The 27,958-nt window shown below is 43.4% G+C and overlaps 1 protein-coding gene and 1 long non-coding RNA gene across 2 annotated transcripts in view; both read right to left on the bottom strand.

The window, feature by feature from the left end:
- Positions 1–2,870, bottom strand: part of LOC108804641 — a 6,003-nt gene extending 3,133 nt beyond the window's left edge. Inside the window, exons 1-2 of the long non-coding RNA XR_001942373.1 lie at positions 2,715–2,870; positions 1,692–1,698 (exon numbers count right to left, since the gene is read on the bottom strand). This is a non-coding gene — a long non-coding RNA (uncharacterized LOC108804641). The remainder of the gene's footprint in view (positions 1–1,691; positions 1,699–2,714) is intronic.
- Positions 2,871–5,086: 2,216 nt separating this feature from the next.
- LOC108804619 (sodium- and chloride-dependent GABA transporter 1-like) lies at positions 5,087–27,094 on the bottom strand. The gene is made up of 14 exons (XM_018576445.1): positions 26,863–27,094; positions 23,228–23,359; positions 20,479–20,579; positions 17,376–17,485; positions 16,048–16,180; positions 15,425–15,559; positions 13,351–13,454; positions 12,030–12,154; positions 10,569–10,681; positions 10,226–10,357; positions 9,578–9,680; positions 8,317–8,417; positions 6,598–6,765; positions 5,087–5,318 (listed from the first exon to the last, which is right to left on the bottom strand). Exons 1-14 carry the CDS (start codon positions 27,092–27,094, stop codon positions 5,211–5,213), a joined length of 1,797 nt encoding a protein of 598 aa, XP_018431947.1. The 3' UTR covers positions 5,087–5,210.
- Between the last annotated feature and the right edge of the window lie 864 nt (positions 27,095–27,958).

Raw genomic sequence — 27,958 nt, 5'->3', positions numbered from 1 at the left:
TATATATATATATATATTACTGTAAAAACACTATAGTTTCCCTTTAAGTGAAAAGATGCTGCATAGGGATGAGCAAAATTGAGAGTTTTCATCTCCCTAAAATTCTGGCCAAAACCGGGAGATTTTAGCAAAACTTTCCCTTTTTGGCAAAATGCATTGGAGTCAATGAGGAAGATTGAAATATATTTTGTCTTTTTAGCTTTTTTTAAGACTGCAAAGGGCTTTAATTGGCTCCTGGGTTTCATGGAGGTTCCTTTTAACTATTGTGGACCTAGTCTAATGGCAAAAAACAGCCCTCGTGAGCCTAATTATTTTAACTTTGTTTAACAGGAAGACAAAACACATTAAAAACAAAAGTAAAATTAAAAGTGCAAAGTTTCTGCCATGATGCAATCTTACCATTTCTGCTGATGTACTCATAAATACACTGACTAGCTGTTCACCCTAGTAGGTAGAGCACTGGGGAAGGGGGGCTCTCTTCCTCTTCTTGCCTAGTAGCAGCTGCACTAAGGGGAAAAAGGTACAATATTAAATAATAATATTATATTTCTCATTTGTGCCCTTATCAGCAGTTTAGCCTTTGTTCACTTGAGCTTCACTCTCAGACCTCCATTCAGAAAGTCAGAAAGCCCATGGTGAATACCTATTTAACTGAATCCTGTTTCTGTTTGTAATTTTAACAAATGTACCTTATTAAGGGACCAATATGCTTTCTTATTGGGTAAATAACAATTTCTAGCTGTGTGATATAATGGACTCTCACCCCATGCCAATCATTTAAACAGCAAATCTCCACTAGCTGGAGGTCAAAGAGTGAGGAGGCCAGCATCTCAAAGGTTTCAGGAGGGTAGGAGTGAACTGGTAAATCCGTGTTTGTAAGCATTAGCAGTTATTTTTAATAGTAACTTGTATTTTAGGTTTACTGACATAAAGTGCACATCCTTTTTTTTTCTTGGCTCCTTAGTCCCATTGACGATTGCCCATAATGCTCTTTGGTATGGTTTCCTGTTATCATGTATATTATACATGATGCTTGCTTATACTGTTCCAAGATCTGAAGCAGAGCAACAACAAATCGAAATCCCATCAGAATATCAGAAAATGTATAAATCAGTTTAGATATACAACTAACAGAAGCCCCAGAAATAGCATCAACGGCAGAGAACTTTGACCATGCCAAAATCTGTCTAATTCCAAATAATTGCTTCTGGAAGCGATTCATTATTATTATTATTATTATACAGGATTTATATAGCACCAACAGTTTGCGCAGCGCTTTACAATATAAGGAAGACATTACAATCACAATACAATTCAAGACAAGATGGTAAGGAGGGCCCTGCCCCTGAGGGCTTGCAATCTAAAAGGGAGGGGGAAGTCAGGATTACAGTCAGGATTTGAACTTTTGGCCTAGGCATTCAATGTCTTTTTATTTATTTTTATTTTTTTTACAATAAAATGTTTTACTGAATATGGTTGGCTCAACAGTCAGACTGTTGGGCCTACTTGTAAAAGATTGATTACCTCAAAGACATGCCACTTCTTGGATTCATCCACATTCCCGATGTATACAGACACGCAGGTGTAAAAAAAAGACCATGTTGAAGGCCTGCTAATTGGCTACCCCAACCCTTGTTTAAAAAAGTATAAGGAACCTATTGACTCGCTTCTGCATTTGTTAGGTACCACACTACTGAACTGTACAATGCAATTGTAATTGGGGCCTCGCAGTTCAGTAAGCGCCAATTGCTAGTCAATTCTTGTTGATCCTTCTAGAAATCCAGCAAGCTCCTTACTTCCTTAGTGACAACTCTGCCTCTCCTGCACTAAAGTCTCAAGCGCAGTTGTGGGGCCTACCCAGTACTTCCATGCTAACTCCCCTCATGTTTTGTGAGAACTGCGCAGGGCTGACTGCTTGGAATTTCAGGGCACCAGAGGCCCTGTGCTGTCATCTCACTGCAGGAAGTTAGGAGCTCACTGGATTCTTAGAAGGGTCAGCAGTTATTTTTCTGTATTTGCAGCATTTTTCAAGCGACAGAACATGGAGAAATATGCATGTATTGCTGAGATGTTCTAATCTTTTCTTTTATTTTGCCCACATATACACAAATATTCTAGAACACATGCATCTACCAAGTTTATCAATACAAAGCACAAGTGAATTCATTGCAAACTATCACCCCCAAAACAGCATCGCCAAATTATTATAGCTTTAGTCTTGGATATATTTATGTTTTCCTTTATTTAAATATGAAATTGCTTGAAGTTTGCTTCTACAATGCAGTATTTATTAGCACACACTTTTTTTCCTTTCCAGTGGATTTGATGTTAGAATAATACAATGCATAAAATAAATTCTGATTCAAATGTAGGCAAATTAGCACTAAATACACCAATCTTTGTTAACCTCCCGCCTATCAGTTGTGTTAAAACCACAATAACCATTTCCCAGGGCAGTCAGTTCCACCGCGGCTGATGAGCTATAGACGTGTAACCTTTGCTATACACAGTTCCTTTTCCGAGTCACCCTCTCCACAAGTGTATATGAAAGCACACTGCAATCAAGTATTATACACATAACCTTCTTCCTGTTTTCCGGTTCTTTACCTGCAGTGAAAAGAGTTCTAGGGAATGGTTGCACACACAGTAGACAGGAGGCTCAGTGGGTAAAAGCAAGTCATTGCCTGTTTCATATTAACATAACAACCGATAACTGCCCCCCAACAGCACTGGGGGTGGAGAAGGGGTGGTCCGGGCGGACTGTGTGGACATTTGATGATGCACCCAGACACCTGTAATATTTTGTAATTGAAAAAAAAGTGAATATTTTATCTGTTCTATAGAAATCTAGATATTATATGAGATGATGTTGCCTCTGTTTATTGAGTCTCTTGTCTGTTTTGATCATTTGGGGGGGGTACAGGAAAAAAAACAATTGGTGGGATTTACAGACTCTGGAGCAGCTGTGCATGGCAACCAATTAGTTTCTAGCTTGTATTTTTAAAGCTTAAGTAAACAAGCTGAAGATAGAAGCTGATTGGTTGCCATGCTCCAGTCTTAGTAAATTCCCCTCACAAGGTGGGGCTGTGATGAAGTTTGTCATGAATTTTGAATGTGTCATGAATGAAACTTCAGCCAAAACTGAAAAGAAAAAAAAAAGGAATAACCTGACAGAGGCTCTGACCCTTTATTACACTATATAATGGTAAAAAAAGTTCCACTTTACAAAACACACTAAAACCTTCACCACTGCTACCGCCTTTTTCTGCAATAAAGGGCCTTCTCTAGCCCTGTGTGCCCCATTGTTGGTTGCCTCACATAGTGGTAGTGGCAGCATAGTTTGGGGTGAAAGGATCGGGTCCTTCGGCACCTTTAGGATATCACTGTAAATGGGACCAAATTCTGCTACAATCTCACCTCAGAGAAGATGGAGCTCCTCACTATTTAAATAGGGCTTAAAGTGAGCCATTCTGTAACTTCACAGGTCTGGCTTGTCACTTCTCACATTCCTGGCTTGTCACAATATACAGCAAGATTGTCACTTTCACAGTTGAATCACCTGTTATCATTTAAAAGCCATCCAGTGACGTTGCCAAGGCTGAGACAATGCCATCAGTCAGCTGCAGGCTGGAGGAAGCATTTCCTCAGTCTCCTCTTCCCCAGGGATCAGACTGTATGTTGTCCCTTGGTAAGTCACAAGGTGAGAGGCTACATCAGGGGCCGCTCTGTGCCAGACATTTGTGGTCAGAACCAAAAACTTCACAGGCACCAGGATTTATATGATTGTGCCATCTCTGAGCTGATGGTGACCCTGGGTGATGCCTGAACAAAGATGGCTCCATGGTTGGAAAAGCAGATAAATACTTATATCCATTCTAGCACTTTATGATATTTAAAGCGTATGTCCAGCCCAGCCATTACCCAGATACAACCCCAATCTGCCCATTCCCCCTCTAGATTATGTCCCAGCTTTATTATTTTTCTTTTACCCAATTCTGGTATAAAGAAACAGCTTTAATGACATCATCACCAGGCTTGTAAAACTCTTGTATGGGCATCTGCTGGGAGATAAGTTCCAAATGATGTAGACACACCCCAGAACTACATCTCCCTAGAATCCTTATCCAACCCACTCCTTTCCCCCTATAGATCATGTCTCAGCTTCATTCTCTTTGTTTTACTTTGTTCTTGTAGCAAGAAACAGCTTTAATGACATCATCATCAGGCTTGTAAAATTATTTAGGGGTAGCTGCTGGGAGGTCAGTTCCTATTAAAGAAGGGACACGCCCCAAAACTACAACTCCCAAGAGCCCTTTTCCTACACGCAGCATATGAGCAGGCTCTTATGTATTAAGACAGAAGCACTGTTTAGCTGGAAAATAAATCAATCTACATGTGGAGAGGGAAAGAGAGGGGTGAGGATAGGCAGAGTTCTATAGTCCAGTAGGCAGGGCTGACAATGCTGCTTGGGATTTCATTCCAGCACTTAGTTAAGTATATCACCAGCAAATCAAAGTAAAAAATGAAGGGACCCTGCCTGATGAAGGGACCCTGAGTGGCCCCGAAACGTTGCTTTATGACGAGATGTGGGTACATCAATAAAATGACCACTCGTTGAAAAAATTTTACTTTGGATTTTAAGTGGCGCCATCCACTATCACTGCAGCACCCACTTTAAAGGGACATACCAGTAAGGAGCGCGGTGGAAACCTCTTTTGGAATTCATTCCAGCAGGGACACTTTGGTATCAGGCCAAACAGGAAATTAGGAGCTCACTAAATTTTTGGCAGATCAACAGATATTTTTCTGGACTAAGGTTTAGGGTTATGGGTTGTGACATTTTTAAGGGGATAACACATGGGGAAATGTGCATGTATTCCAGAAATGTGCTAAATAGTTTTCTTTTTAAAATTTTTTTTTGGCCAGACAGACTTTACCCAGTGAAAAAAGAGTCTAGAAGTACAGAACCTGTATCCTCATTTTATTTAGTGTTTAAATTACAGAAAAAGTCCTAAAATGTTCCGTTTAGAGGGTGATACTGTAAGGCACTCAGGTAGGTCATATCTTAACACGACTCAGGATTTTATCTGTCACGGTGACTAAGCAGTGGTCTTCCTGTTGGGTCCTAAAACTAACGGAAAGGAACGGTGAGTGTGGAATCCAATGGGAAGCATATGTGAGGGGCGCAGTGTACAATGAGGGTCCAAAAATCACACTCCTGGGATGTCTCTGGAGGTTCCATCCAGGCTGATCCTGGGACGCAGACCGTTTTTCAGCATCACTCGCTCCATCTGTGGCTGCGTCATTTCACGGAGGCGCTGGGTGGAGAAACATGAGATTTGTGACTAGATGCCTTGTAAGTAACATGCACACAATTGGCGGACTTATCACCAGCAGGAAAAATAGCACAAAATTATCAGGGCTGATCTCACAAAATATTACACTCTATATAGTAATGGCTGGAGAGATTATGTTTCTACTTGATTGACTTGTGGGGAGTTCCTAGTTTTCAATTTGGGCTGGTCACAAAATCATAATGACCTCCAATAAGGAAGATCTCTGTGAATCTGAAGAGGTAGAGGTGTAGAATCCCCAAACACAAGAAGTCAAAGTGTTATATTTTTTAAAAACTTTTATTTGCTTTTGAAGTCCAAGAAAAAAACATGCCAATGCATTTCTGGGGCTTAAATACCCCCTTTTGTTGGTAACTTTTGGGATGGAAACAGCTGACAATGGTCAATGGAAACAACTGTTGAAAAGTTATGCAGTCCCGCAGCTGGTGTGCTCTACCTAAGCCCTGAAGTATTGGACATTTTTAAACCCCCAAAACGTGTTGGAATTTGTTTCTGGGATATTTGAGTAAATGAAAGCACAGAAAATGATAACACTTGACCTCTTAAAACTTGAAAAATCTTGACCTCTTGTGTTTTGCTCTCCTGTCCTTCAACTTCTAAGGGTTCACAGAATACTACATCTTAGCACTCTACAGACCCAATCTACTGTATGCTATTTATACTGTATAGTTAATGGCAAACATTAGTGCAGTAGAGAGGAAGAATGCTGAATTTTGTGACAATTTCTTAGCTTGTCATTAGGCATAAGCTCAGGTTCGGACTGAAACCAGTCTGAAGCTGAGCTCCTCTGAACCTGGATGTGCCATGGGACCACTTGCTCAATTAGCTGCAGATAGGGGCATACCCCAGCCCACAGTTGATCATAAACAAAGGGGTGGGAAGCTTGTGCTGATGACATTGAGCTTTAATGACCACATGGCCATATTAGGTAAATGTCATTGACCAAATATAGCCATGTGGCCATATAAGACCAATGACGTCATTGAATTCTGCCCCATTGCTTACATGCAGCTGCGGACTGGGAATTCCACCATTACAACTGATTGGGGGGCATTGGAAGGAGCTTCCTTTCATGTTTGCAGGAACTTCTTCAGTGTTCGGAGGAGCTAGGCAGATAATGTATACATGTGTCTTGAAGTCGTATAGGTAACACGTTTTACCTGACATCTAATTGCAGGAAATTGTTAGCTAAGTGGTACTGCAGATAACAAGGTTAATGAAAGGTGTGAGTGATCATCTTTACCTGGCTGAAGGTGCCGGAGGAGGTGAGAAACAGGTACAACATATAACTGGGTATCAGTACCATGGACGACAGAGCCATGAGCCAGCCAATGCCCTGGCCCCATGAAGGGTACACGTATCGCCCCAGGGTGAGGGGCGTCATCTCCACAGCGCTGAAAATGAAGACGCCCTGCGTGGTGATAGGATACACAAGAATAGTTAGGAAAATTTAAAAAAAATCAGTTTTATAAAGTTAAAATGATTTTAGTAAATATATTGCTAAGATAAAAAAAATGTATGAGCAATTGGACAGCAATTCTAGACAATAGGTGAAACCAAACAGCTAACGCTATCCAAGAAACACTGCAACAGTGCCAAAATCAGGAAGATCAGTCAATTTATTTTAATCAGGGTTCTCAGAAATGTACTGCACTGCATGTACTGTAAATTCTAGGAGGACCTCACATGGTCACTGGGGGTATACTTCCTGAATCATAGAAACACCTCATGTGTGGGCAGCCTTAGCATCAAGAGTGAGGCACCATTTGCTAAGTATGTAGATAGTTCAATCGGAGGTCGGAACCCTGCTTCTATACAGATATAACAGCACTGAAAAGCCAAAAATCACATCCTGTGCTGTCCAACGTAACACAGGAAGTCTGACAGCACAGGATGTGATTTTTGGCTTCTCAGTGCTGTTATATCTGTATGGAAGCAGGGTTCCGACCGCCGAGTGAACTATCTACAAACAAATGGTGCGTCACTCTTGATGCTAAGGCTGCCCACACATGAGGTGTTTCTATGATTCAAGATTCAATGAATGTAAGAAACACTCTTAGCATTCTGGGCACAAAGTACTTGCTGATGACTGATAACAGTGGGAGATATGCGATGAACTGGCTGAAAATTCATTTTTGGCAGATGACTGTTTTTAAAAAAAAAAGTATTGATGTAATAAATCCTTAATGGCGCACGATGATTATTGTCTAAAAGATATTTGCAGCGCAAATGTTTGTACACAGCCACTTAGCCTTCTACAGTGTAGCACCTTTACAATGTTGCAGCGCATTGTAATGTGTTGCAATAAAATGATGCCTGCAGGGCCTATACAAAGTGAGGCCTTTTGCCTTGTCTTTGGGTTGGGACAGAGCTGGGCAAAATTGCCCAACAAAGGCCAACCGAGCTGGTGTGAACCAGCTCTTATACCACATTCTTACATGAACAATAGAGTAAGTCTAAGTATGGGCAGTTATTGATGACATGACAAAAACACTAGAGATAAGAAGAGTGAGCTTCCCATTAAATTACCAATTTGGACTTAAATGTCACCATTCGACACTGCTTAACTGAAATTGGCTTAAGAAAAATAATCACATGTTTTTTGTAACAAAGCCATGTGAGTATCATACAGGTATTGTTTTGGTGATCATATGGCTTTACATATAAATAAAGACACGTCGTGGACAACTGCCACGGTAGTTAGTAATGTCACTGAAAAGCCACCAGTTTGCTCATCTGTAGCTTCTGTTGTTTAGACGCCTTACAGTCCAGCTAATGCAAAGACCTTAGAGCTCTCATTGTATCTTATGGAAAATATTGCCCTGTATGGGCAGCCTTAGGCAGAAACAGAGCACAATGAATGGTAATAGAGGAAAGAACTGTCCACGCAGGAACAATCATGACTTCTGGGGAAGTGGTGGCCATCGTAATTGCATGAAAACAGGTTAAGTGTGATCCTTACCAGACAGACAAAGGGGGTGAAATAAGCCCAGCAGAGTTTCCACCATGAGCAAGGCTGGTACCCGATCATTTCTTCAATGTCCTGGTAGAAGCGGTCAACACCTGCAGCACAGGAAAGTGCAAGACTGAATGCCACATGGCTAGTCATAACACTCGCACAAGCTCTCCGCCTTTCCTTTACCCATAATGCCCATTCCGCAGTACCACAACCCTCGACTTCTTCATCCAGGGTTCCTCTAGAGGTTACTAGGGGTTCTAGGGGTTCCTCGAGTAGTGGTGGATTTATCTCTCAACTTACATTGCTAGCATCATTCTTTCACCAAAGTCATTCAACAGAGCTAGTGACATAACTAATTACTATTATGGTCACTAGATGGAGCTGTGGATCATAGGAAATAAATACTTCTCATCAGGTCCCACTTGTGACCATAATGAGGTATTTTCCTGATATTACATTCAACTTGGAAAGAAAATTTATCAATAACATGAATTGTTACCTCCATTCGCACAGGTCAAATGTACATGCAGTTATGCAGGATGAATGGCTCTGCAATTTTTTTTTTTATAAATACACAACTAAGTGTATAAGCTGAAAATATTGGCTTCTTATACGGTAACACTGATTCCAGGATAGGCCTAAAGCTGGGTCACATGATCAGTACCTGGGCCTATAATAAACTATGCTAATAACATTCATTTTTTTGCTTCCATTCACACAGAATGAAAGTACATACGAATGGCTCTGCAATTTTTTTTAAATAAACCCCTTACAGCATGGAGGATGAATATGTATACAAATGTAGATGCATGTTTAGGTCGACAGGTCCATAATTGTACATTTTATATGATGACAGGAGAGTATTTGTGGTTTAATTCTGGTTTCAGTAAAAGACCAGTAAATTAAAGTCCAATTCCAGCTAAGATTCTTATGCAGTTACAGCAACAGTGTTTTTTTCTTTAGGAGAAAAGCTTTAAGCCACTTGATTAAAAGCTGATGGTTGTAAGCACCCCCTACAGTGTTATATGGTTTGGCCCAACCTCTGTAACTGTCACTTTGGCTGGACAGCTTGGCCCATTATAGGAAGTTGAAAAATAATGGACCTAATGGCAAGATCAACAATGTTACAGGGAGGACATACAAAAAACTGTTGTGTTAAGCTGGTGATGGGCTCCAGCATTTATATCATTATTGGTTTTACCCAGAGATACAGTTTAATATTGCCCCAGCCCCGTTCTTACTGGGGACATTGACAAGGTCTCACCATAACACCATGATATGGACACTGTTTCAAAGAAAACCAGGAAGAGTAGACACATTCCGCTGGCCGAGTAATAGTCAAACAGTTTGAACACGTAGATTCCACCCTGGAAGGGAGGCAGAGTTTACATCATTATATATGCAATGAGATGGGCAGGTTTTCTCATTCCATAAGCATTCTGTGCTCTCATTTCCTTCCATTCCTTAGATCTAAGTCTATTTTCATGTAACAGTTGAGACCAGATGAAAAAATTGCATCCCTGGCATCCCGCCCAGCTCCTGGCAACCAGTGACGTCACTGGTTGCCAGGAGCTGGGTGGGATGCCAGCCAGAGCATCCCACCAGCATACACATCTCCCCGCCTGCTCTGGTTGCTAAAACTTGGGCGAGGAGATATGTAAGGGTCATATACAGCCATTAGCAATCTGCGAGGCTCTGGCTGCATCACGCAATGTCACTGGTTGCCTGGAGCTGGGCAGGATGCCAGCCACAGCATCCCTAATTCCTAAGTCAGATGTCTCCGTGGGTGGGTGAACTTTTGCTGACACACTGAGCAGCGCCCCCCCTTCAAGTGGCGCCCATGTCATGCTAATTAAAACAAAATAAATCACCCTTATCTCTGGTTTTCGGTCAGATCCTGCGTAATGTTTACCTGGGTAATGTTAGAGAGGCCGATAATGAAGGAAATGACGCAGACGACAGCAATGAAGATCTTTTTCCTGCTCCTCAGAAGTTGCGGATATTCGTCTACCAGGGCGGTGATAAAACCTTCCACCGTGCAGAACTTTAAGAAGAAAAAAAGGTTTTGGCTGCAATTACACACTAACCAACCAACCATGTGTTACCCCCTTTGTGCATTAAGCTTGCACTGGCATCCACCATGTATTGAAAATTATGGTTGTTAGTGCCACATAAATCTTCAAGATCACATTCAGGGAAGTGGCTGTGTACCGCCAGGGACGAAGGCAGCCATTCATGGCCAGAAAGCTTCTTACCTGACTGTCCAATCCCAACATGACCAGCATGGAGAAGAAGAGGATTGACCAGATGGGAGACATAGGGAGCTGAGTGACAGCCTGTGGATAGGCCAGGAAGGCGAGCCCCGGCCCTGTAACCAGCAGGCAAAAACGCAAAATTAGAGCAGAATGCCAGCCAAAGATAACAAGGTAAAATAGATAGCCCATTAACAGATAAAATAACAAAATTAGCTTCTACTTTGAAAACAAAGATTTCCTCCACACTACCTTTTTAGGTCACTAGATGTCTTCAGTCTGATTACCAGCATCATTCAACCCACTTCCTCTAGCCCAGGTCATCCTAGAACCGCCCCCAGCCTGTGACTGGACAGTGATAGGAGAAGCAGCACAGTGATGAGCTCTTCTCTCTGTCACTCTGCATTCTCCTCCTGTCAGCATGCTCCTTGCTAGCACATGGACTGACTACTTCTTCCTCTGCCACTCTAGCTGTGCTATACAGGGATTGCAAATGGCTGATATCAGGTTAAATGCAGGTAATTACAGAGCTGCATTCATTTGTGTCTTGTATATCTGCCTAGAGTTCCGTTTTAATTCATGAAAAACTGACATTTTGAGCACATTAACAAAATAACCCAAATTATAACCAAAACTTCTCTTTAAAATATTGTTTTTAAACTGAATGTATATTTTGTTTTACTACATGCCACAAATACAGTGAGAACCCACTGCACAGGATCTACAGGAGAGAACAGAGCAGAAGCTGTTTACCATCAGATGTTCTCTATCCTACTGAAACCCCATATGATGCATCTGAACTGGCAGAGAGGGTCATTACTCTGACTTGTTTAGCTTGGTGTGTAAATTTCTGCAAACAACAGAGCAGCTAAGAATAGACAGATAAACATGAACAGGAGCCTGGAGTGCCACCTGCTCCCTGAAAATGTGGCAATGCGATAATTCTATACAATGTTTCATATTTACCATTTAAAATGTATTTTTGAGCCCTCAATATAATAAAATATTTTAAAAAAACACTTAAAGGAGGGTCCTCCCGTTACCCTAAGCTCAGTATACCGCGCCGGTATATGTTCGCTCACCTCCCGATCTACTGAGCCGACCTGTGACAGTGTCATTGTCACAAGTCGGCTAGAACTATGAGGTGAGTGAGAAGCACTCACCTCATAGTTCTCCTTTAATTTTACTGTAATTAAAGGAAATCTATGCTAACAATATATGTAAGGTGTCATTGCTGAACTCTCCTTTTGAAAATGCTAATTTCTTGACTGTTACTGTTGATCCAAGGGATGTACTGATCTGAAACATGTATGCCAATCAGAAGTTCTGAATTCACTCCGACTGTACTATTCACATGCTTGTTCCATCATCCATGTCAAAACTATCTGGGTTTGATACATTTAGCTAAAGGCTTTGAAAATCTAAGGAAGTTTGCTAGACAGCACCAGATTTAGAAGCACTTACCGGAAGCTGCCAACTCCTGGATGGGTCTTTTGGTGATGTGCGACATGAAGCCAACGATGGAGAAAATGACGACACCGGCAAACATGCTGGTGAAAGAATTAATGCCGCAGACAATGATGGAATCTCTGTGGAAGAGAGAAGAACACATCTAAGAGAACTCATAGCATCTCAAACATCTCATATGCAACCTGAATGCACCTAGCGCTAAAGAAAACCTGTACTGGGAAATTCTGGAGGCTGCCATTGCTGAAGTCACCTTTTAAAAATGCTTGTTGTCTGGCTTCTCTGATGATCCAATAGGTTCAATACTTGGGGACTGATTTTTAAAGCTTTTGTCCAGCGTATAGCTGGGTAAACAAAGTTTGCACAATATTACTGCCTTTAGATGGGGCAGGTGAGCATAGGAAATCCAATGGTCCTTGGCTTCATCTAGTGGCAGTAATGGCCTGGAAACAGCACTCACCCAGCTATATGCTAGGTGAATGCTTTATAAATCAGCCCCTTGGAGACAATGACATGTAATAAGTATGGGAACTTCCCGTGCTCCTCAGCTCCATCTAGTGGCTGTAATGGCCTGCAAATGGCATTCACCTAGATATATGCTAGGCAAACGCTTTATAAATCATTCTGCTTCTCAATATCATCCTTATTCGTATTCCTTTAGCATGACATATGGATGTATCCATATGACATGCTAAAAGAATATGAATAAAGATGATATTCCGAAGCAGAATAGTGTGCGGACAACATATGTTCTAGATTGTATACTGTGGTGCCATCCGCCTGTTGTTCCAGCACCCATTGAATTCTGGGGTACAGTGTGCAAAGGGGATATTATGCTTTAAAATCAGCCCATTGGAGTCAATGACATGTAACGAGTATTGTGAAATTCCCGTGCACCTCAGCTCCATCTAGTGACAGTAATGGCCTGCAAATGGCATTCACCGAGCTATACGCTAAGCAAACGCTTTATATATCATTCTGCTTCAGAATTGAATCTTTATTCGTATTCCTTTAGCACGATATATGAATGCTCCCCTTGGAGTCACTTACATGTTCTCTGCTCAATCTAGTGACAGTAATGCCCTGTGAACGTCATTCACAAAGCTATATGCTAGGCAAACATTTTATAAATCAGCTTCTTGGAGTCACTGCCATGGAACAAGTTCAGGAGTTGTGACCTTCCTTTGACTTTGTTATCTGCATGGTTGTTCCAGGAAGCAATTCAGAAAGCACTGAAGTCAGAGAGTCACCTAGCATTTTCAGAGGGAGATCAGCCATGGCAGCACACATTGGACAAGCACATACATCCTGTGCGTACCTGTAGACGTTGTTATTGAAGGAGTTGTAACTTCCCAGAGCAATCAGAGATCCCAGACCGAGGCCATAGGAGAAGAAGATCTGAGTGGCCGCGTCCATCCAGACCTATAAAAGAGACTGCATGTTGATGGTAATACGTTCCTAATTTTCCTGATCAATTCTTATGCTGCCTATACACTGTGCACTTTTCTAGCAATATCAGCCACTCTCACCCAACATTCCATCACAGAAATAATAATGAGGGGACGGACCGAGACAGGCAACTTTTTATATGATGTCCATGCACCACTTTGATCCATTCAATCATGTTGAAGGTTGAAAGTGCCTGAAATTGATAGAAAGTTGCCAGTATGGTAGCCTGCTTCTCGATTTACTCTACTAATCGCTCACTTTATACCCGGTGCAATGGCAAGAGGGTCATGAATCCTCCAGGATACCAACACTTCTGAGTTCCCTTTATATTGGCTAGCAATAAACATTTTATCCTAACAGACCATTGGGGTACAGACACAGTTAACACAACTCAACAGCAACAAATAAACATCTATCGTAGATAGATTGACAATAGATTATAAAAATATGTTTATTTGTGGCCCTGAAGAAGGGGACACAGATCCCAAACCGTTTTGGTTTTCCTGTATAGCTTTAGTTTTTATTGCTGTGTTCCTATGGAGGAGATTCACCTTCTATACTTGTCCTGGTGACCACTGTCATTGAGATGGTAAATTGTACAGATGTCATCAAAGCAGGGGGTGAAGGGAAATCTTCCAATAGGGACAACTGTTTCAGTGACAACTAATCGAAGATTTCCCCTCACATTGAATACATTTCTTCTCACTTCCTGTTGTGTTTCCAAGACAGTAGGTGAAGGGAAATGTTTAAATGGCGACACCTGTTTCAGTAATAACTTAAGCTGGCCACACACCTATAGATTTTCTGCAGAGTTTCTATGGTCAGGTGGAAAAAGTGCAACGGATTCCTCCATCTACGCTAAACTGTGTGGATGGAGGAATCTCCCACTGGGCCAAGCTTCAGTATCTTGCTAGTCGGCTGCACTGGCTGTCAAAACACCTGAACACTCTGATTGGATGTAGGCATTGTTCAGGTATTGTGAGAGCCAGAGGGGCCGACTAGCAAGATACTGAAGCCTGGCCCAGTGGAAAATTCCTTCATCCACACAGTTTAGTGTAGATGGAGGAATCTGTTGCACTTTTTCCATCTGACTATAGCTAATCTGCAGATAATCTATAGGGGGATGGCCAGCTTTACAGAGGATTCCTCCTGTACATTGGAGAGATTTCTTCTCACTTCCTTTTGTTTCCAAAACAGGAGGTGAAGGGAAATCTTCAACTAGGGACACCTATTTCAGTAATAACGGAGGATTTCCCCGCTCATTGGAGGATTTCTTTTCACTTTCTGTTGCGTTTCCAAGTCAGGAGGTGAAGGGAAATCTTCCACTGGGGACATCTTTTTCAGTAGCAGCTAACAGAGAATTTCCCCTCACGTTGTAGAGAGATTTCTTCTCACTTCCTGTTGTCTACAAGAAAGGAGCTGAAGGGGAATCTTCCATTGGGGACTTCTGTTTTGGTAATAACTAACAGGGTTTCCCCTCACGTCGGAGATATTTCTTCTCATGTCCTGTTGTGTTTCCAAGTTAGGAGGTGAAGGGAAATGTTCAAGTGGGGACACCTATTTCAGTAATAACTTACAGAGGATTTCCCTACTCGTGTGAGGATTTCTTTTCGCTTCCTGTTGCGTTTCCAAGACAGGAGGTGAAGGGAAATGTTCCACTGGGGACATCTGTTTCAGTAACAACTAACAGTGGATTTCCCCTCACATCGGAGAGATTTCTTCTCATGTCCTGTTGTGTTTCCAGGACAGGAGGTGAGAGGAAATCTCTCCACATAGACACAGACAGTAAAAACAACTTAACGGGGCTTCTAAAAAAACCTGCACATTTTTTTTCTCATAGAACAAAACCGGGTTTTCATTTTGCATGCCTAGAAAATAAACGCCAAGAGAAGGAAAGCCGTATTGGAGGGTTCATGGGTATAACTACTACGACTATAAGGCACCTCTGAGTTGGAGAGTTTGCTGAAGTCGGGTGTGATGTAGAAACGGATGCCGTCCACGGCCCCGGGAAGGGTGATCCCTCGGAAAAACAGTATCACCAGCATGAAGTAAGGGTAGGTAGCAGAGAAGTAGACCACCTGCGGAGCGGAACAGAAAATGTACTGATAACACTGGAGACGTCAGAACTTCAGCTTGATAAGCAGTACAAGCTCCTCTCCTGTACTAAAAATGCTCACCCTGATTTCACTGTACACTGTGAGCTGCTCCCATTAGAAACTGCAGAAAGTCAGGTTGAGCCCACCTCATTGGGGTAGGCCAGGGACAGTCAGGCTGGGGAGGAAAGTGCTAGATGATGCTGGACATCCTCCAGCCAGGACATGAGGTGAGCTCTATCTGACTTGCTGCAGCATCTAATGCACATGATGAGAAGCTTACAGTGCGCAGTGATATCAGAGTAAACAATTTCGGTCCAGGAGAGGAGCCGATACAACTCTGCAAGACTGAAGGAAAGGACGGAGTTCAGCTGTACCGACAGATCAGCCGTGGCCTTTCTGGTATTTCTATTCAGACAGGTTATCTTTATATAAACCAGACAATTTCAGACATTGTCCCCCCTGTACTGTACCTTGCCAGTCCACTCCACTCCCTTCCAGATGGAGAAGTACACCATGACCCAGGAGAGCGCCAGTGTGCACGCCAATGGCCAGCGGACAGTTCCTGGCTCGCCCAGACCGCCTGTGATCTGATGCATGTTCCTCCTGTATGGCAAAAAAAGAATGTATCTCTATGTTTAAGAATATTAACTTCCCATTGCCAAAGCTCTCATCTCCTTGTACAGCACGTCTGCAGTCTCTGACCATCTCATGTAGTATGTCTGCAGTCTCTGACCATCTCCTGTAGTATGTCTGCAGTCTCTGACCATCTCTTGTAGCATAGTAAGTCTGCAGTCTCTGACCATATCCTGTAGCATTGTAAGTCAGCAGTCTCTGACCATCTCCCGTTGTACAGGATGTTTGCAGTCTCTAACCATCTCCCGTTGTAGTGTTATCTACTATATTAACCTCTGAGCTCTGTGTTACTTACTATTGACTTCTGAATTCTGTGTTACATACAACTGACCCCTGTACTCTGTGATACATACTAGCGATCTCTGAACTCTACTGCATTACTTACTACTGACTTCTGCATTCTGTGTTACATACTGACCTTTGAACTCTGTATCATGTACTCCTTACCCCTGCACTATGGATGAAAGTAAATGCCAATTTTTTCACTAAAGCTAAAAATGTCAGATATGTTTATATTTTTTTCCTGTGACATTTGAATTATTATAGTTTTCAAAGATTTCCTTAAACCCCTCATTACTTTTCAATAGGGCCTTGCAAGTGTGGAATATAACATGGGTGCAAAAAATGAAAAAAGGGCCTCAGTCATGAAGGGGTTAAAAAAGGCACTGCACTCTGCTGGTCTTATGTATGCCTTGTTACTGACACCCTCAAGGCATCCCTTCTAACTATGCATGCATATCTTTATGCCTCTTACTTATAATCTGTTTATTTTATCTTTATATCTTAAATCTCTGCTTCTTGTTCTCAAAGTTTGTCACTGTTAGAGGACATTTAAAATGGGGGGGGGGGAGGACGTTTTGTGGGTGTGGTTAAAAGTGGGCATGGTGAATCCCCGGATTTCATTTTGAAAATCTGGTAACCTTACAATAAAAATACTTTTTTTTAGCTCTGTATGGGAAGATTAAAGCCCCTGAGAGATCTTTATCTGTGTGCGAATGACAACACCAAGACAGGAAGTGAGGGGAAACTCACTTCCCCAACAAGTGCTTTCATTGGTGTCTTGCTATTATTTTCAGTGAGACTTGCCATGCTCAGTAAGACTTCCTGTGTGCAGTTCTTAGTACTCCCTCACCTGGTGTAAGCGATTGGATAAAGTGCTACTTACTCCCAGAACTCGGTGACGGTGCTGGTCAGGTTGGTGGTGTCGTTCAGAGAGTAGTTGGAGAAACATCGTTCGGTGTTCCAGCTGTTGTCACAGCTCTGCCAGGGCAGGGTCTGCAGAGGGCAGGGGAGGAACCAGTCAAATACACAATGTCCTCCTCTGTGAGCCCCCAAACCTCCTCCCTGTAAGATCATATTCCAACTTTCTAGGTATCCAACCCTTGCTGGAACCACTTGGTAAGCTTCTGTAAGGTTTCATGCTATCACTCACTGTACCTGAGCCCCCAGCCTTCCCAGCGTTCATCATTTTTGTTTATGTTGATGGGCCGGTATAACCTCTTACAAGACCATTCTTCTCAACAACAATCTTCCCCTAGGATTCCATGTGTATGTAATGTATTTTCTGCATGTTATTCACCTGAATCTGCTTCTGGGCGTCGCCATCATGGATGTGATGTCAGCAGCTCCAGCAGACTCTGGCCCTGCAGATGTGGTGAAAGTGAAACTACAAATACCATCATGCACCTGCCTCTGGGTGTAATGCTTATGGCTGTCAGGGTCTTGCCATGCCTAATGGGATTTGTAGTTGCACCATAGCTGGAGGGCCAGAGTTTTCCTATCCCTGTTCTATAGTATTCCCCTTTGCTCCTCTCCCCGTAGCTACATAAAAGGGAGGGAAAGGCTGGAATGCAGAGGCTGGGCCAACACAGACAGTAATTGGACACTTCCAGAACAGGAGAAGGCCATGACGTACAAAGAGGCTGTGCTAAGAAACTGACTCTTCCTGGAGTAGTCACATTTTCTAGCAAGTTCAAAGGCACATTGCAAGTCAATAAAAAGTCATTTATGGACAGGAAAACCTGCCCACCTGTAAAATTGGTGAGTTTTCTTTTCTTTTGCCTGCACTTTTGTTTAGCTGGTGACAGGTTCTTTATAGTCAATATAGGCACAGAGGTAAAATTTTTTAACATTTTCTAATGGTGGTGTGCCTCGTGATTTTTTTCATGAAAAAAGTGTGCCTTTGCACAAAAAAGGTTGAAAAACACTGCTCTAACGCTCCCTTCAGCTCTAGCTTGGGGATATTAAACACAAGTGCAGACACTCACTAATAACAATCCACCAGCAGCAGTCAGGAGGATTCCAGTGAGTTTCAGCACTTTTGGAAACCATCTGAAATGTACTCTGACTTGAGAATGACATCTCCATCCAGAACTGCAACTCTGCGTACCTATACTCAATAATTCAGAATGCAGTAAATTCCCCGTCATCTGGCATCCACAGTGATTGGAAGATTCCAGTTAAGTGTAGTTTCTGGTTGCTTGAGAGTTACTATTAAAAATAGTAGGGATGCACTGAAATGGAATTTTGAGACCAAAATCGAAAATAAAAAAAATTGTCAAGCCGAAACCGAAAATAACATTTTTTTCCAATCTTTTTAATTTTTTTTTTTCAACTATTTTATTTTTATTTTCTTTTACTTTATTGTCAGGGACTCTGGAGAAATATTGGGAGTCTAAACAGACCCCTGATATTTCCCTTTAAAAATAGAAAAAGAGATTGAAGACACAGAGTCCTCAATCTCTTTTTCTGCAGCCCCTGTTATCAATGAACAGGAATCCTCTATACTGAGTGTTCCTGTTCATTCATACATTGTGGATAAAGTGTACTTACTATGTCCACAATCATGAATGAACAGGAAATTATATAGATCACTTCCCATTCATTCATATACCGCTCTATGTTCTGATTCGGCTGTCACAGGAAGAGGGTGGGCGGTGGGGGAGGAGAGCTCCGCCTCCTGTGACAGATCGCAGCACTCTCCACTCAGGCGGAGCTCTCCTCCCACACCTCCCAGCTCCATTTCCATCATGTCAGGATGGAGAGCGGTGAGCGTAGGAGAGCGCTGTGATCTGTCACAGGAGGCAGAGCTCTCCTCCCCCACCGACAGATCACAGCTGTCACCGCCCCGCACTGATCTCCATCCTGACACAGGAGGCCAAGCCGAGAGGAGAGCTCAGCCTCCTGCAATGATCACCACCTGCACCGTTCGGCATTCTGAAAGCTTCTCTCCTCCCTGCAAGGCGCCAGCTCTGCTCTGGAAGGTACACAGATTGGCACCCAGCAGGGAAAAGAGAAGCTAGGGATACACTGATTTGTCAAGCAAAACAAAACAAAACAAACGACAAACGCACTCAACAATTTGTCACCAGTTATACAGTAAGGTGCACACGAAATGGGCTTTGAACAGTAAAACAGTAGAAAGGCATGTGCGGGATCCCTTGTGTGTTTCTGTGCTTTTAAGGAGGCCGGGCTTCCTCCTGACAAACCTGCACCCAATTTGAAATCTTCTGCCCCCATGTGCTCCAAGATGGAGACTCTCATAGTTTAGAGTTAGGACCGCACTATAAGAGGTGGCTTGGCGCGGCAGTGCGGCTTTCACATCCTCTGCAGAAGATGTGTATCCAAACCTCTGTTGTTATCCTTAGTGGTGAGACAAGTTGTTTTACATGCTGGTTTGTGAGTGTGCCATGATGCCTTTCTACTGTTACACTGATTTTTCAGATGCATTTTCCGCCGTCATGGCACTTTCGGCATTTTGCCAAAAGTGCCATCTTCGGGCGAAATGTTTCGGCGAGAAAAATTTCGGGGCATCTCTAAAAAAAAGGTTTAACTAATGCTATTCCCCATACTATACCATACCATAACATAAACTCTATATTTACTTCATTTTGATATTGAAATAAAGTAATCAAAAGCAAATTAAGACAAAAGACACACTTAGTCTTAGTGCTGTAATACAGGTGCTTTAATACAGTACAGTACTGGGAGTGATCACTAGGGGGCGCTTGTTCACAGACGATCATTCACAGACACTCCTTCCCAGGATAATACAGCAGCAATCATACTCTGCGGCCCTGCTTCTCTACCCTCTCTAGCCTCCCATGCGGCAGAGCCCTCCCTCCCACTCCTACAAGGTCGCAGAACGGTGAGTGCACAGTGGATTTTTATTTTTTTTGGCCGGTTAGATGAGAGTTCTGGTTAGTTGAATACCGGTTAACAGAGAGTTTACTGTATTAATAAGAAATAATAATGGAATTTCCACTTACCGAGGAGAAGGAATTGAAGAGATAGTACAGTGCCCAGGCAATGATCACAATGTAGTAAATATTAAGCCAAAATGACAGCACCACAGCGGCCATGCCGACCCCTGGAATGAGGACACAGTATAGCGAGTGATTAATAATGAGGAACAATGAGAAACATTGTAGCAATAATATTATCATGTAATAATACTACAGATAACACAATGTTGTATGTTTGTGAAAATATTCAGGAAAACTGCCTGTTTATTTATTCTGTGCGAAGTAACAAGTTGTTGTGAGAATAGGGCAAAAACGATTGTTCTGAGTGTAATCTCTCTTTTGGGTGAATGTTCTTCAATAAAGAACAGCTCCATCTAGTGGTCACAATGTGGTAATTCCCCATTTCACTCTGTTCTATATTGAAGAACAATCGACCAGAAGAGAAATTACACTAAGAACATTCGTTTTTACCCCATTCTCACCACAGATGGTTAACTGGCATAGAATGAATCTATCTGCCGTTTCGCTGGACAGGAAGTGACAAAAAAATCAAATTGCACTAAACCTGGAACCTGATGTTTCCTAAGACTGATGCCTTATGCTTATTGCTTTCCTTTCGGCGGCCCTGAGGGAGGGGTTCTCCTGATTCTGGTCAGGTTGCCTATCGCATAGCTGATACGATCTATACATACACAGATGCTGGCTGCACTATTGTATGTATAGATCTATAAAAGAACTGGAGTAGCGGGATGCTGAACAAAGGCGTGAGTGAGTATTCCAATGTGACAAGTTTTTTTGCTTGCACTATTGATGGGCCCTGACATGGCCCTCAAGGTAATGTCTCAAGGTTTGTGGGAAAGGAAGGTGTGAGCAAAAAACTGTTCTGTCCCCCAGATTCCCCAAATATTCCTTTGTTCAGACCTTTTTTTCTGGTCCAACATTGCAAAGTCCTGATGAAGAGGGCCCTCGGATCCCTCAAAATGAGTTGGTCAATAAACTTTATCTGGATGGGCCGCCTTATTTTAGTATTTTCTATTTCTACGAACCTTAGGCTCCATCCATAGCTGAGCGGCTGTCCACGCATATTTGGCTGTACGGATACGTGCGGAGCCACTCTAAACAGAGAATACAATGCACTTCAATGTGCATTGTTCAGACCAATGCAGGGGCTACGCAGTACGAAACCCCAAAATAGTGCGACAATCCGGTGGAATCCACCCGTTCGCTGCTATTTAAAGGAGAACTATGGTGTTAGGGCTTTTCCCCATAGTTCTCCTAAGGGTAACAGAAGGACACAAACTAGCGCCCTCCCGTCGCCCTAAGCTCAGTATACCGCGAGCTACAGCTTGCGGTATACTGAGACGCTGCAGCTGAAACGGATCCTGACAATTATGTCGAGATCCGCCCAGCTGCGTGAGGGACAGCTGGCTCTGCCTATCTACAGGCAGAGCCAGCTGTACCCTCCCCCGTCCATTCCGCCAGTCAGCACTGGAGGATCGGAACGGGGAGGAGGGAATCCAGACCCTCCCCTGTCACGGCTCTCTACCGTGACAGGATCGAGAGGTGAGCGAGCGCCGGTATGTGTTCGCTCACTTCCCGATCTACTGAGCCGACCTGTGACAGTTTCATTTAATAGCCGCAAACAAGCGACATCCGCACATATTGAAAAATATTTTCGTTTTTCATCCCGCAGGGTCTTCTGCGGTGAAAACCGCTATATGTGAATGCAGCCTTATTATGTATAGAAATCTGGAATTTACATATTAAACAAATGTGGAATGACAATCGTAGAAAAAATTACAAAATTGAAGCCCCTCCTTCAGGGGCGTAACTAGAAATCACAGGGCCCCATAGCAAAATTTTGTAAGGGGCCCTGTGATTTCTAGTTACACACTTGGCAGAGCCCACTTGAGATCCCGCACAGCCCACCTGAGGATGACCCTGCCGAGCCCACCATAGACTCTCCATGGTGGGCTAGGCAGGGTCTCAGGTGGGCTGGTCACACTCCTTACCTTTTCGCCTCCTCTTTCTCCATGGTCGCTCAGCCTCCTCCTCTGTCACTGGGCCCCGCCTCCTCCTCTGCTGCCGACCTTGGGCCCCGCCTCCTCTTCCACTGCCAGGTCCAGCCTCCTCCACCGCCGCAGCTGGCTCTCACTGACTCAGCAGCGGCTGTGGAGAGGAACGCACCACTGCACAGATCACTGTCAGTGATCTGAACAGCGGAGCGTTCCTCTTCAGAGCCGCCAGTAATAGCCACCTGAATGAGATGCCATAGCAACCCAGGTAGCCCGCACGGCATCCGGGATGTCCTGGCCGGGCTCCCCTGTGCCCCGGGCCCCATAGCGGCCGCCTGGGTTACTATGGTGATTGTTACGCCACTGCCCTCCTTCAGTATTTGCACGGTAATTTTGGTAATTACATAACTCCTCTCAGGAGCCAGCCCACTGCTTGTATCAGAGGTACTTTAGAGGAGTACAGAGGCAGGGTGCTTTAATGTCTTTAGGATGCTTTGTACAGCACCTTGCTGGCCTCTCCCACCAGCCATGATCTGCCAGGCATTGCAGCACACAGACCCAGTGCAGCATACAGACTCAGTGATGATGTCACTGGGTCTAAAATTAGGTATGCAATACAAACAGAAAGATTTTATTTAATTATTCCATTACCATGTTACTGAGGAAAGGGGGGGGGGGGGAGGAACCAAGGAAGGAAAAACATAAGCAGATTAAACTTCAGCTTGATACGTATCCTCAAAGTGACCGCTTGTTATTACCTTTAAACATGGGAGCCAGTTTCCACACCCCAAGACCCCCGATAGATGTGAACTGTCCCAGAGCCGTCTCGAGGAAGAACAGCGGGATCCCGGCAAAGACCAGCGTCAGGAAGTACGGGATGAGGAACGCTCCTGGATGAAACAAAGGCATGGCGAGCTTAGGACTTCATAGTGTTAAAGGGAAGATAGAGTCTTGTCATGTTCTAAAATGTTTTGAAAAAGTAATTTTTTGTGTGATTTTGTTGAAGATATTTTCTTTCTAGTTTTGGTATTTCATTATATTCTTTCTTTATTACTTTATTTTGAATATGTTAGGGAACCCTCCTTCTCCCGAGGAAGCCAAAGCACGAAACGCGTAGAGAAATCAGGACCAAGCACCACTATATCTCCAGCTTATGTACAGTAAACTCCCCGTTATCCGGCATCCATTGGGATTGGTAGATTAAGGATAAATGTAGTTTCTGGTTGCTTGAGAGTTACTAATAAAAATAGGTCTAACTAATACCATACCCCATATTATACCATAACATAAACTCTGTATTGACTTGATATTAATATTGAAATCAAGTAATGAAAAGCAAATTAAGACAAATAGACACATAATCGTTTCCAGGATAATACATGCTGCAGATCAGCAAACAGTGAGTACACACTGGATTTTTCTTTTATGGTTAGATGAGAGTTCTGATTTGTTGAATAACGGATAACTGAGATTTTAGTGTATCAGCCATTCAAGAGGAAAATATTTATAACCATCGTCTATATACAAAGAATACTATGGACAAATTATCTTGAGTGGCTGAGTTCACACTCCTTCAAAAGCAATGGAATGAATAATTGTTATGTATTTCATTGTCAGTATACTTTTTTTATGAGTATCAATTGAAAGTTCCACAATAACATAGCCCCTGGATCAGGGGTGTCCCGAGGCAGGAAGACACCCAGAGCGGGTGACACCCCGCAGTGATGTCATTGCGCATGCGTGATGATGTCTTTCGCTGTCACCTGTGGCAGCCATCTTGGTGATGGATGCCGGCAGAGAGAAGAGGGGACGTTCACCCGACAGGTCCCCTCCTCCCTCGTACAACTGTCGGGCTCTCGGTCCATGACCAAGTGCCCGACTTTTCAGAGGGGGTGACACCAAAATGACTTTCAGTCATTTTGGTGTCACCTCTCCAGACATCCCAACTCTCCCAGACGCTCCGGGAGTCTCCCGCTATTGGATAGCGGCTCCCGGCCGCCCGGGAGAGAAACACTTCCTCCTGGAAAGGTTTATCTGCTCGATCAAGCAGATAAACCTTTCCCTGCGATCTTTTTTTTTTTTCTTTTCTGACATCGGGAACCGCGGCCCGACCGTCAGTCAGAAAAGAAAGAAAAAAGGCTTACGAATCCATAGCTAGATTCCTATTGGCTATTGCACTTTGCAATAGCCAATAGCAAACTAGGTAATGTACACGCCCACTGCTGCTGTCAATCAGCAGAGGGGGACCTGAATTTTTCTATCAGGTCCTCTTCTGGTGATTGAAAGCAGCAGAGGGCGGGTGCAATAGCTAGTTTGCTATTGGCTATTGCAAAGTGCAATAGCCAATAGGAATCTAGCTATGGATTCGTATGCCTTTTTTTAAAATATTCTGACGACTGCAACTAAAAACAAAATCAGAAAAAAAACCTGCAGATAGCAAAGAAGCTATTGCTTCCTGTGCTATCTGCCATCATTTCAGGGGGGTGCTCTCTCCCAGCCCCCCTAACCCCTCTCTGCGGATGGGGGGGGGTGTAGAGGGCACCTCCCTGAAATGAGAAGGACACCTCCCTGAAATGGCTTCTTTCAGGTTGGGATCCCTGCCCCTCCAATAGTGTCACCCGCAGGTGCAGGCCACAGCCCCAGCACACCCCCTTGTGAGGTCACTGCCCTGGATATTTGTGTCCCGGCAGTCTACTTCTTTTATTCTTGTCATGTTCTAGCCAGACATGTGAATAATATTCACTTCAAGTATATCTGGAGCCCAAACTTTATTTTCCAGCTTTGTCTAGAGCAAGGGTGGGCAACTCCCGCCTCCAGCTGTTAAAGAACTACAATTCCCACAAGGCATTGCAAGACTGACAGTTACAGGCATGAGTCCAAGTGGCAGAGGCGTGTTGGGATTTGTAGTAAAGCACAGGTGGAGGGCAGGAGTTTTCAACCCCTCATATAGAGCCATACAAACGATCATTCAAGGCAACCAAACCGATCAAATTGGATTAAAAAAACGCAACTGAACTCAAATCATCCATTCAATCGATTTCAAAACTACCAAGATGATCGACTGCAAAACATTGTCAATCACTTCTGATCGATCGAACGAATATCTGTGTGTGTCGGGGGGAGAAGTCTTCATAATTCAGATTGATTAAATGATGATTGATTACAGATTGTTTACATTTATAAGTGATAGGTCGTATTCTCCATCAATATTTTCTTATTTTCTCCAGTTGGGCATTGTGGAACAATAGCGCGTGTGTTGTATTGTTTGAATCTCCGATGCTTGAACCTAAGTCCATCACAAATCGCTATGTGTATGGTCACCTTTAGAGAGGACTCCCCTCACCTACTATGGCAGTGACAGCAGTTTCAGCAAACAGGAAGTGAGGGAAGAATAAACAGCAACAAAGACAGTTCCTCCTGTTACTGAGGAAAAGGGAGCCTTGGCATACAGTGAGGGAGGATCCATCCTTAGACTGTGACTATGCACCTGACCCTGACCAATCCCTGAGCACGATGACTCAGTGGTATGGTTGAGGGCAGGTAATAAAAGGTCTGGGTGACACTGTGCAGGCCTCTCTCTTCCCCCGGGGGGCCTCTCCCTAGGAGGTCTCTGTAAAGCAGATGGAAAGAGCCTGGGCCTCAGCACATGGCAAGTGCTGGGGGCCTAGAGGCCTAGGACACCATAGGAACTTTGCTTGGGCCCCATACACGTAGGAGGTGTTGGGTGCCTTGTTCTAAGAGGATACTACTACTAATCTGGAGTGCTCTTTGGCAGTTGCCAATGCTGAGGGCACAGAGATTCCAGATACTGAAGAGGAAAAGACCTGATGGAAGCTGGGCCGGAGGTAGAGTCTTCTTGTACCGCAGAGGAGCGTGAGAGCGTCCGTCTGGGGCCCACAAGAGAGATCCCTCACCCTATTCCAGGTACCTGTTCTAGAAGAAGCCAGCGGTTCTTACCTGAGTCCAGAGATAGCTACCCTTCTCCTATAAGTTACTGGACCATCCTGGCTGTTCGCAGTGTTCTAGAAGAAACCATTGGTAACTCTGACCAGATCCCATTGCTATGGGCCTTCCTAATTTACCAGCTTTGTTGAGGCATCATACAGGGTCACCATCTACTTCCTGGACTGGCCAGATACGAGCTTTAAGCTCTGTAATGCGCTAATGCATTAATTAGCAATGGAAACTGCATGCTTTTCTTACACTTGTAATTAGTAAAGGATGGTATGGAAGAATCTTGATGACAACTACTTTTGTGGGGTCAGGAAATAATTTTTGTCTCTTATGAGGCAGAATTGGCCTCCGTTGACCGAGGAATGGGGGTGGGTCTGAACCTTTTGGCTGAACTTATTGGACAATACATGGAGCATGCATGAAGCTGATGCCATCTCACCTCCTCCGTTTTTTCCACACAAATACGGGAATCTCCACACATTTCCCAGCCCGATGGCGTACCCCACGCAGGAGAGCAAAAAGTCGAATCGCCCCTTCCATGTTCCTCGGTCCTCTGTGTCTGATGTCTTCTTGGCATCTGCTGGAGATGAGCAGTGAGTTTCGATGGGCAGAGCCTGGCGGACCTCACTTGGTGAGGTCAACTCCACGGAGTCACTATTAATCTTTCCCATCCTGGTCCAGCAAGAAGAGGGAAGAAGTTGGGGCTCCACCAAGGAAAGTCACTGGCTAGAGCAGAGCTAACTGACCAAGATCCTTGAGCGATACAACAAATGTGCCAGGGGGGAACGCTGAGTTGGGTCACAGCTGTTGAGATAAAATAGGTATTATATAGGTACAGTATACATATATATTAAAGTCTCATATAAGTATTAACCTGTTAATGTCATTTCAAAAGTCATTTTTCAGTCTTTAAGGATCTGAGGCTTTCTTTAAAGAATACCTGTGATCCTGCCACAAAGGTCCTCGTTCAGGCACTTCCTGTTATGGGGAGATATGCAGTAACACTAACATTACCTATAGCGCTCAATCACAACCCTAACAATGGCTACTTTCAAATGGTGGAACTAACGTCTCACAAAGTCTCATTTTGTAGAGCGCTATAAGTAAAGCAAAATCACACATTTTTTAGTTGTCACCAAAACAGTAGATAAGGGGAAACCTTCAAATGGGGAAACCTACCTGTTCTGTGTGCAATTTTTTGTCTTGCTTCTTGTTGTGTCTCCAGGAAAATCTCCCCAATGGTACACAGACAGCGGAAGCTACTTGCCCTGGGTTCTTCTATTGCCGTCTCCCTCCAAAACTAAATCACGTTCTGCCTATAGACATAAACTTACTTCAAAACAAGGTTGGAAACAGAACCTGTTTGGGTTGAACGCCGTACTCTTTTTTTCCCCAGGATTTACCCTAGTCAGCTGCCGACACTGGAATGCCTAATTCGCCAGCATGTGAAACATTGAAATGCAGATAAGTATTTGTGCATTGTGTTTGGATAAAATACAAAGTCTGCATACGTTTTTTTGAATGGAATCTGATAT

The sequence above is a fragment of the Nanorana parkeri genome, unplaced genomic scaffold, assembly GCF_000935625.1.
Source record: "Nanorana parkeri isolate BGI_ZX_2015 unplaced genomic scaffold, ASM93562v1 scaffold67, whole genome shotgun sequence".
Lineage (NCBI taxonomy): Eukaryota > Metazoa > Chordata > Amphibia > Anura > Dicroglossidae > Nanorana > Nanorana parkeri.
Note: the sequence above shows the minus strand (reverse complement) of the source record. Positions and strands in the feature narration are given on the sequence as shown.

Excerpts from the sequence above, each read along its gene's own strand:
- LOC108804619 (XM_018576445.1), bottom strand. The coding sequence starts at position 27,094 with ATGGGAAAGATTAATAGTGACTCCGTGGAGTTGACCTCACCAAGTGAG. Across the intron at positions 13,455-15,424 it reads GCAAACTCTCCAACTCAGAG|GTCTGGATGGACGCGGCCAC; the intron begins GTGCCTTATAGT and ends TCTCTTTTATAG. Across the intron at positions 8,418-9,577 it reads GTCCATATCATGGTGTTATG|GTGTTGACCGCTTCTACCAG; the intron begins GTGAGACCTTGT and ends CCTGTGCTGCAG.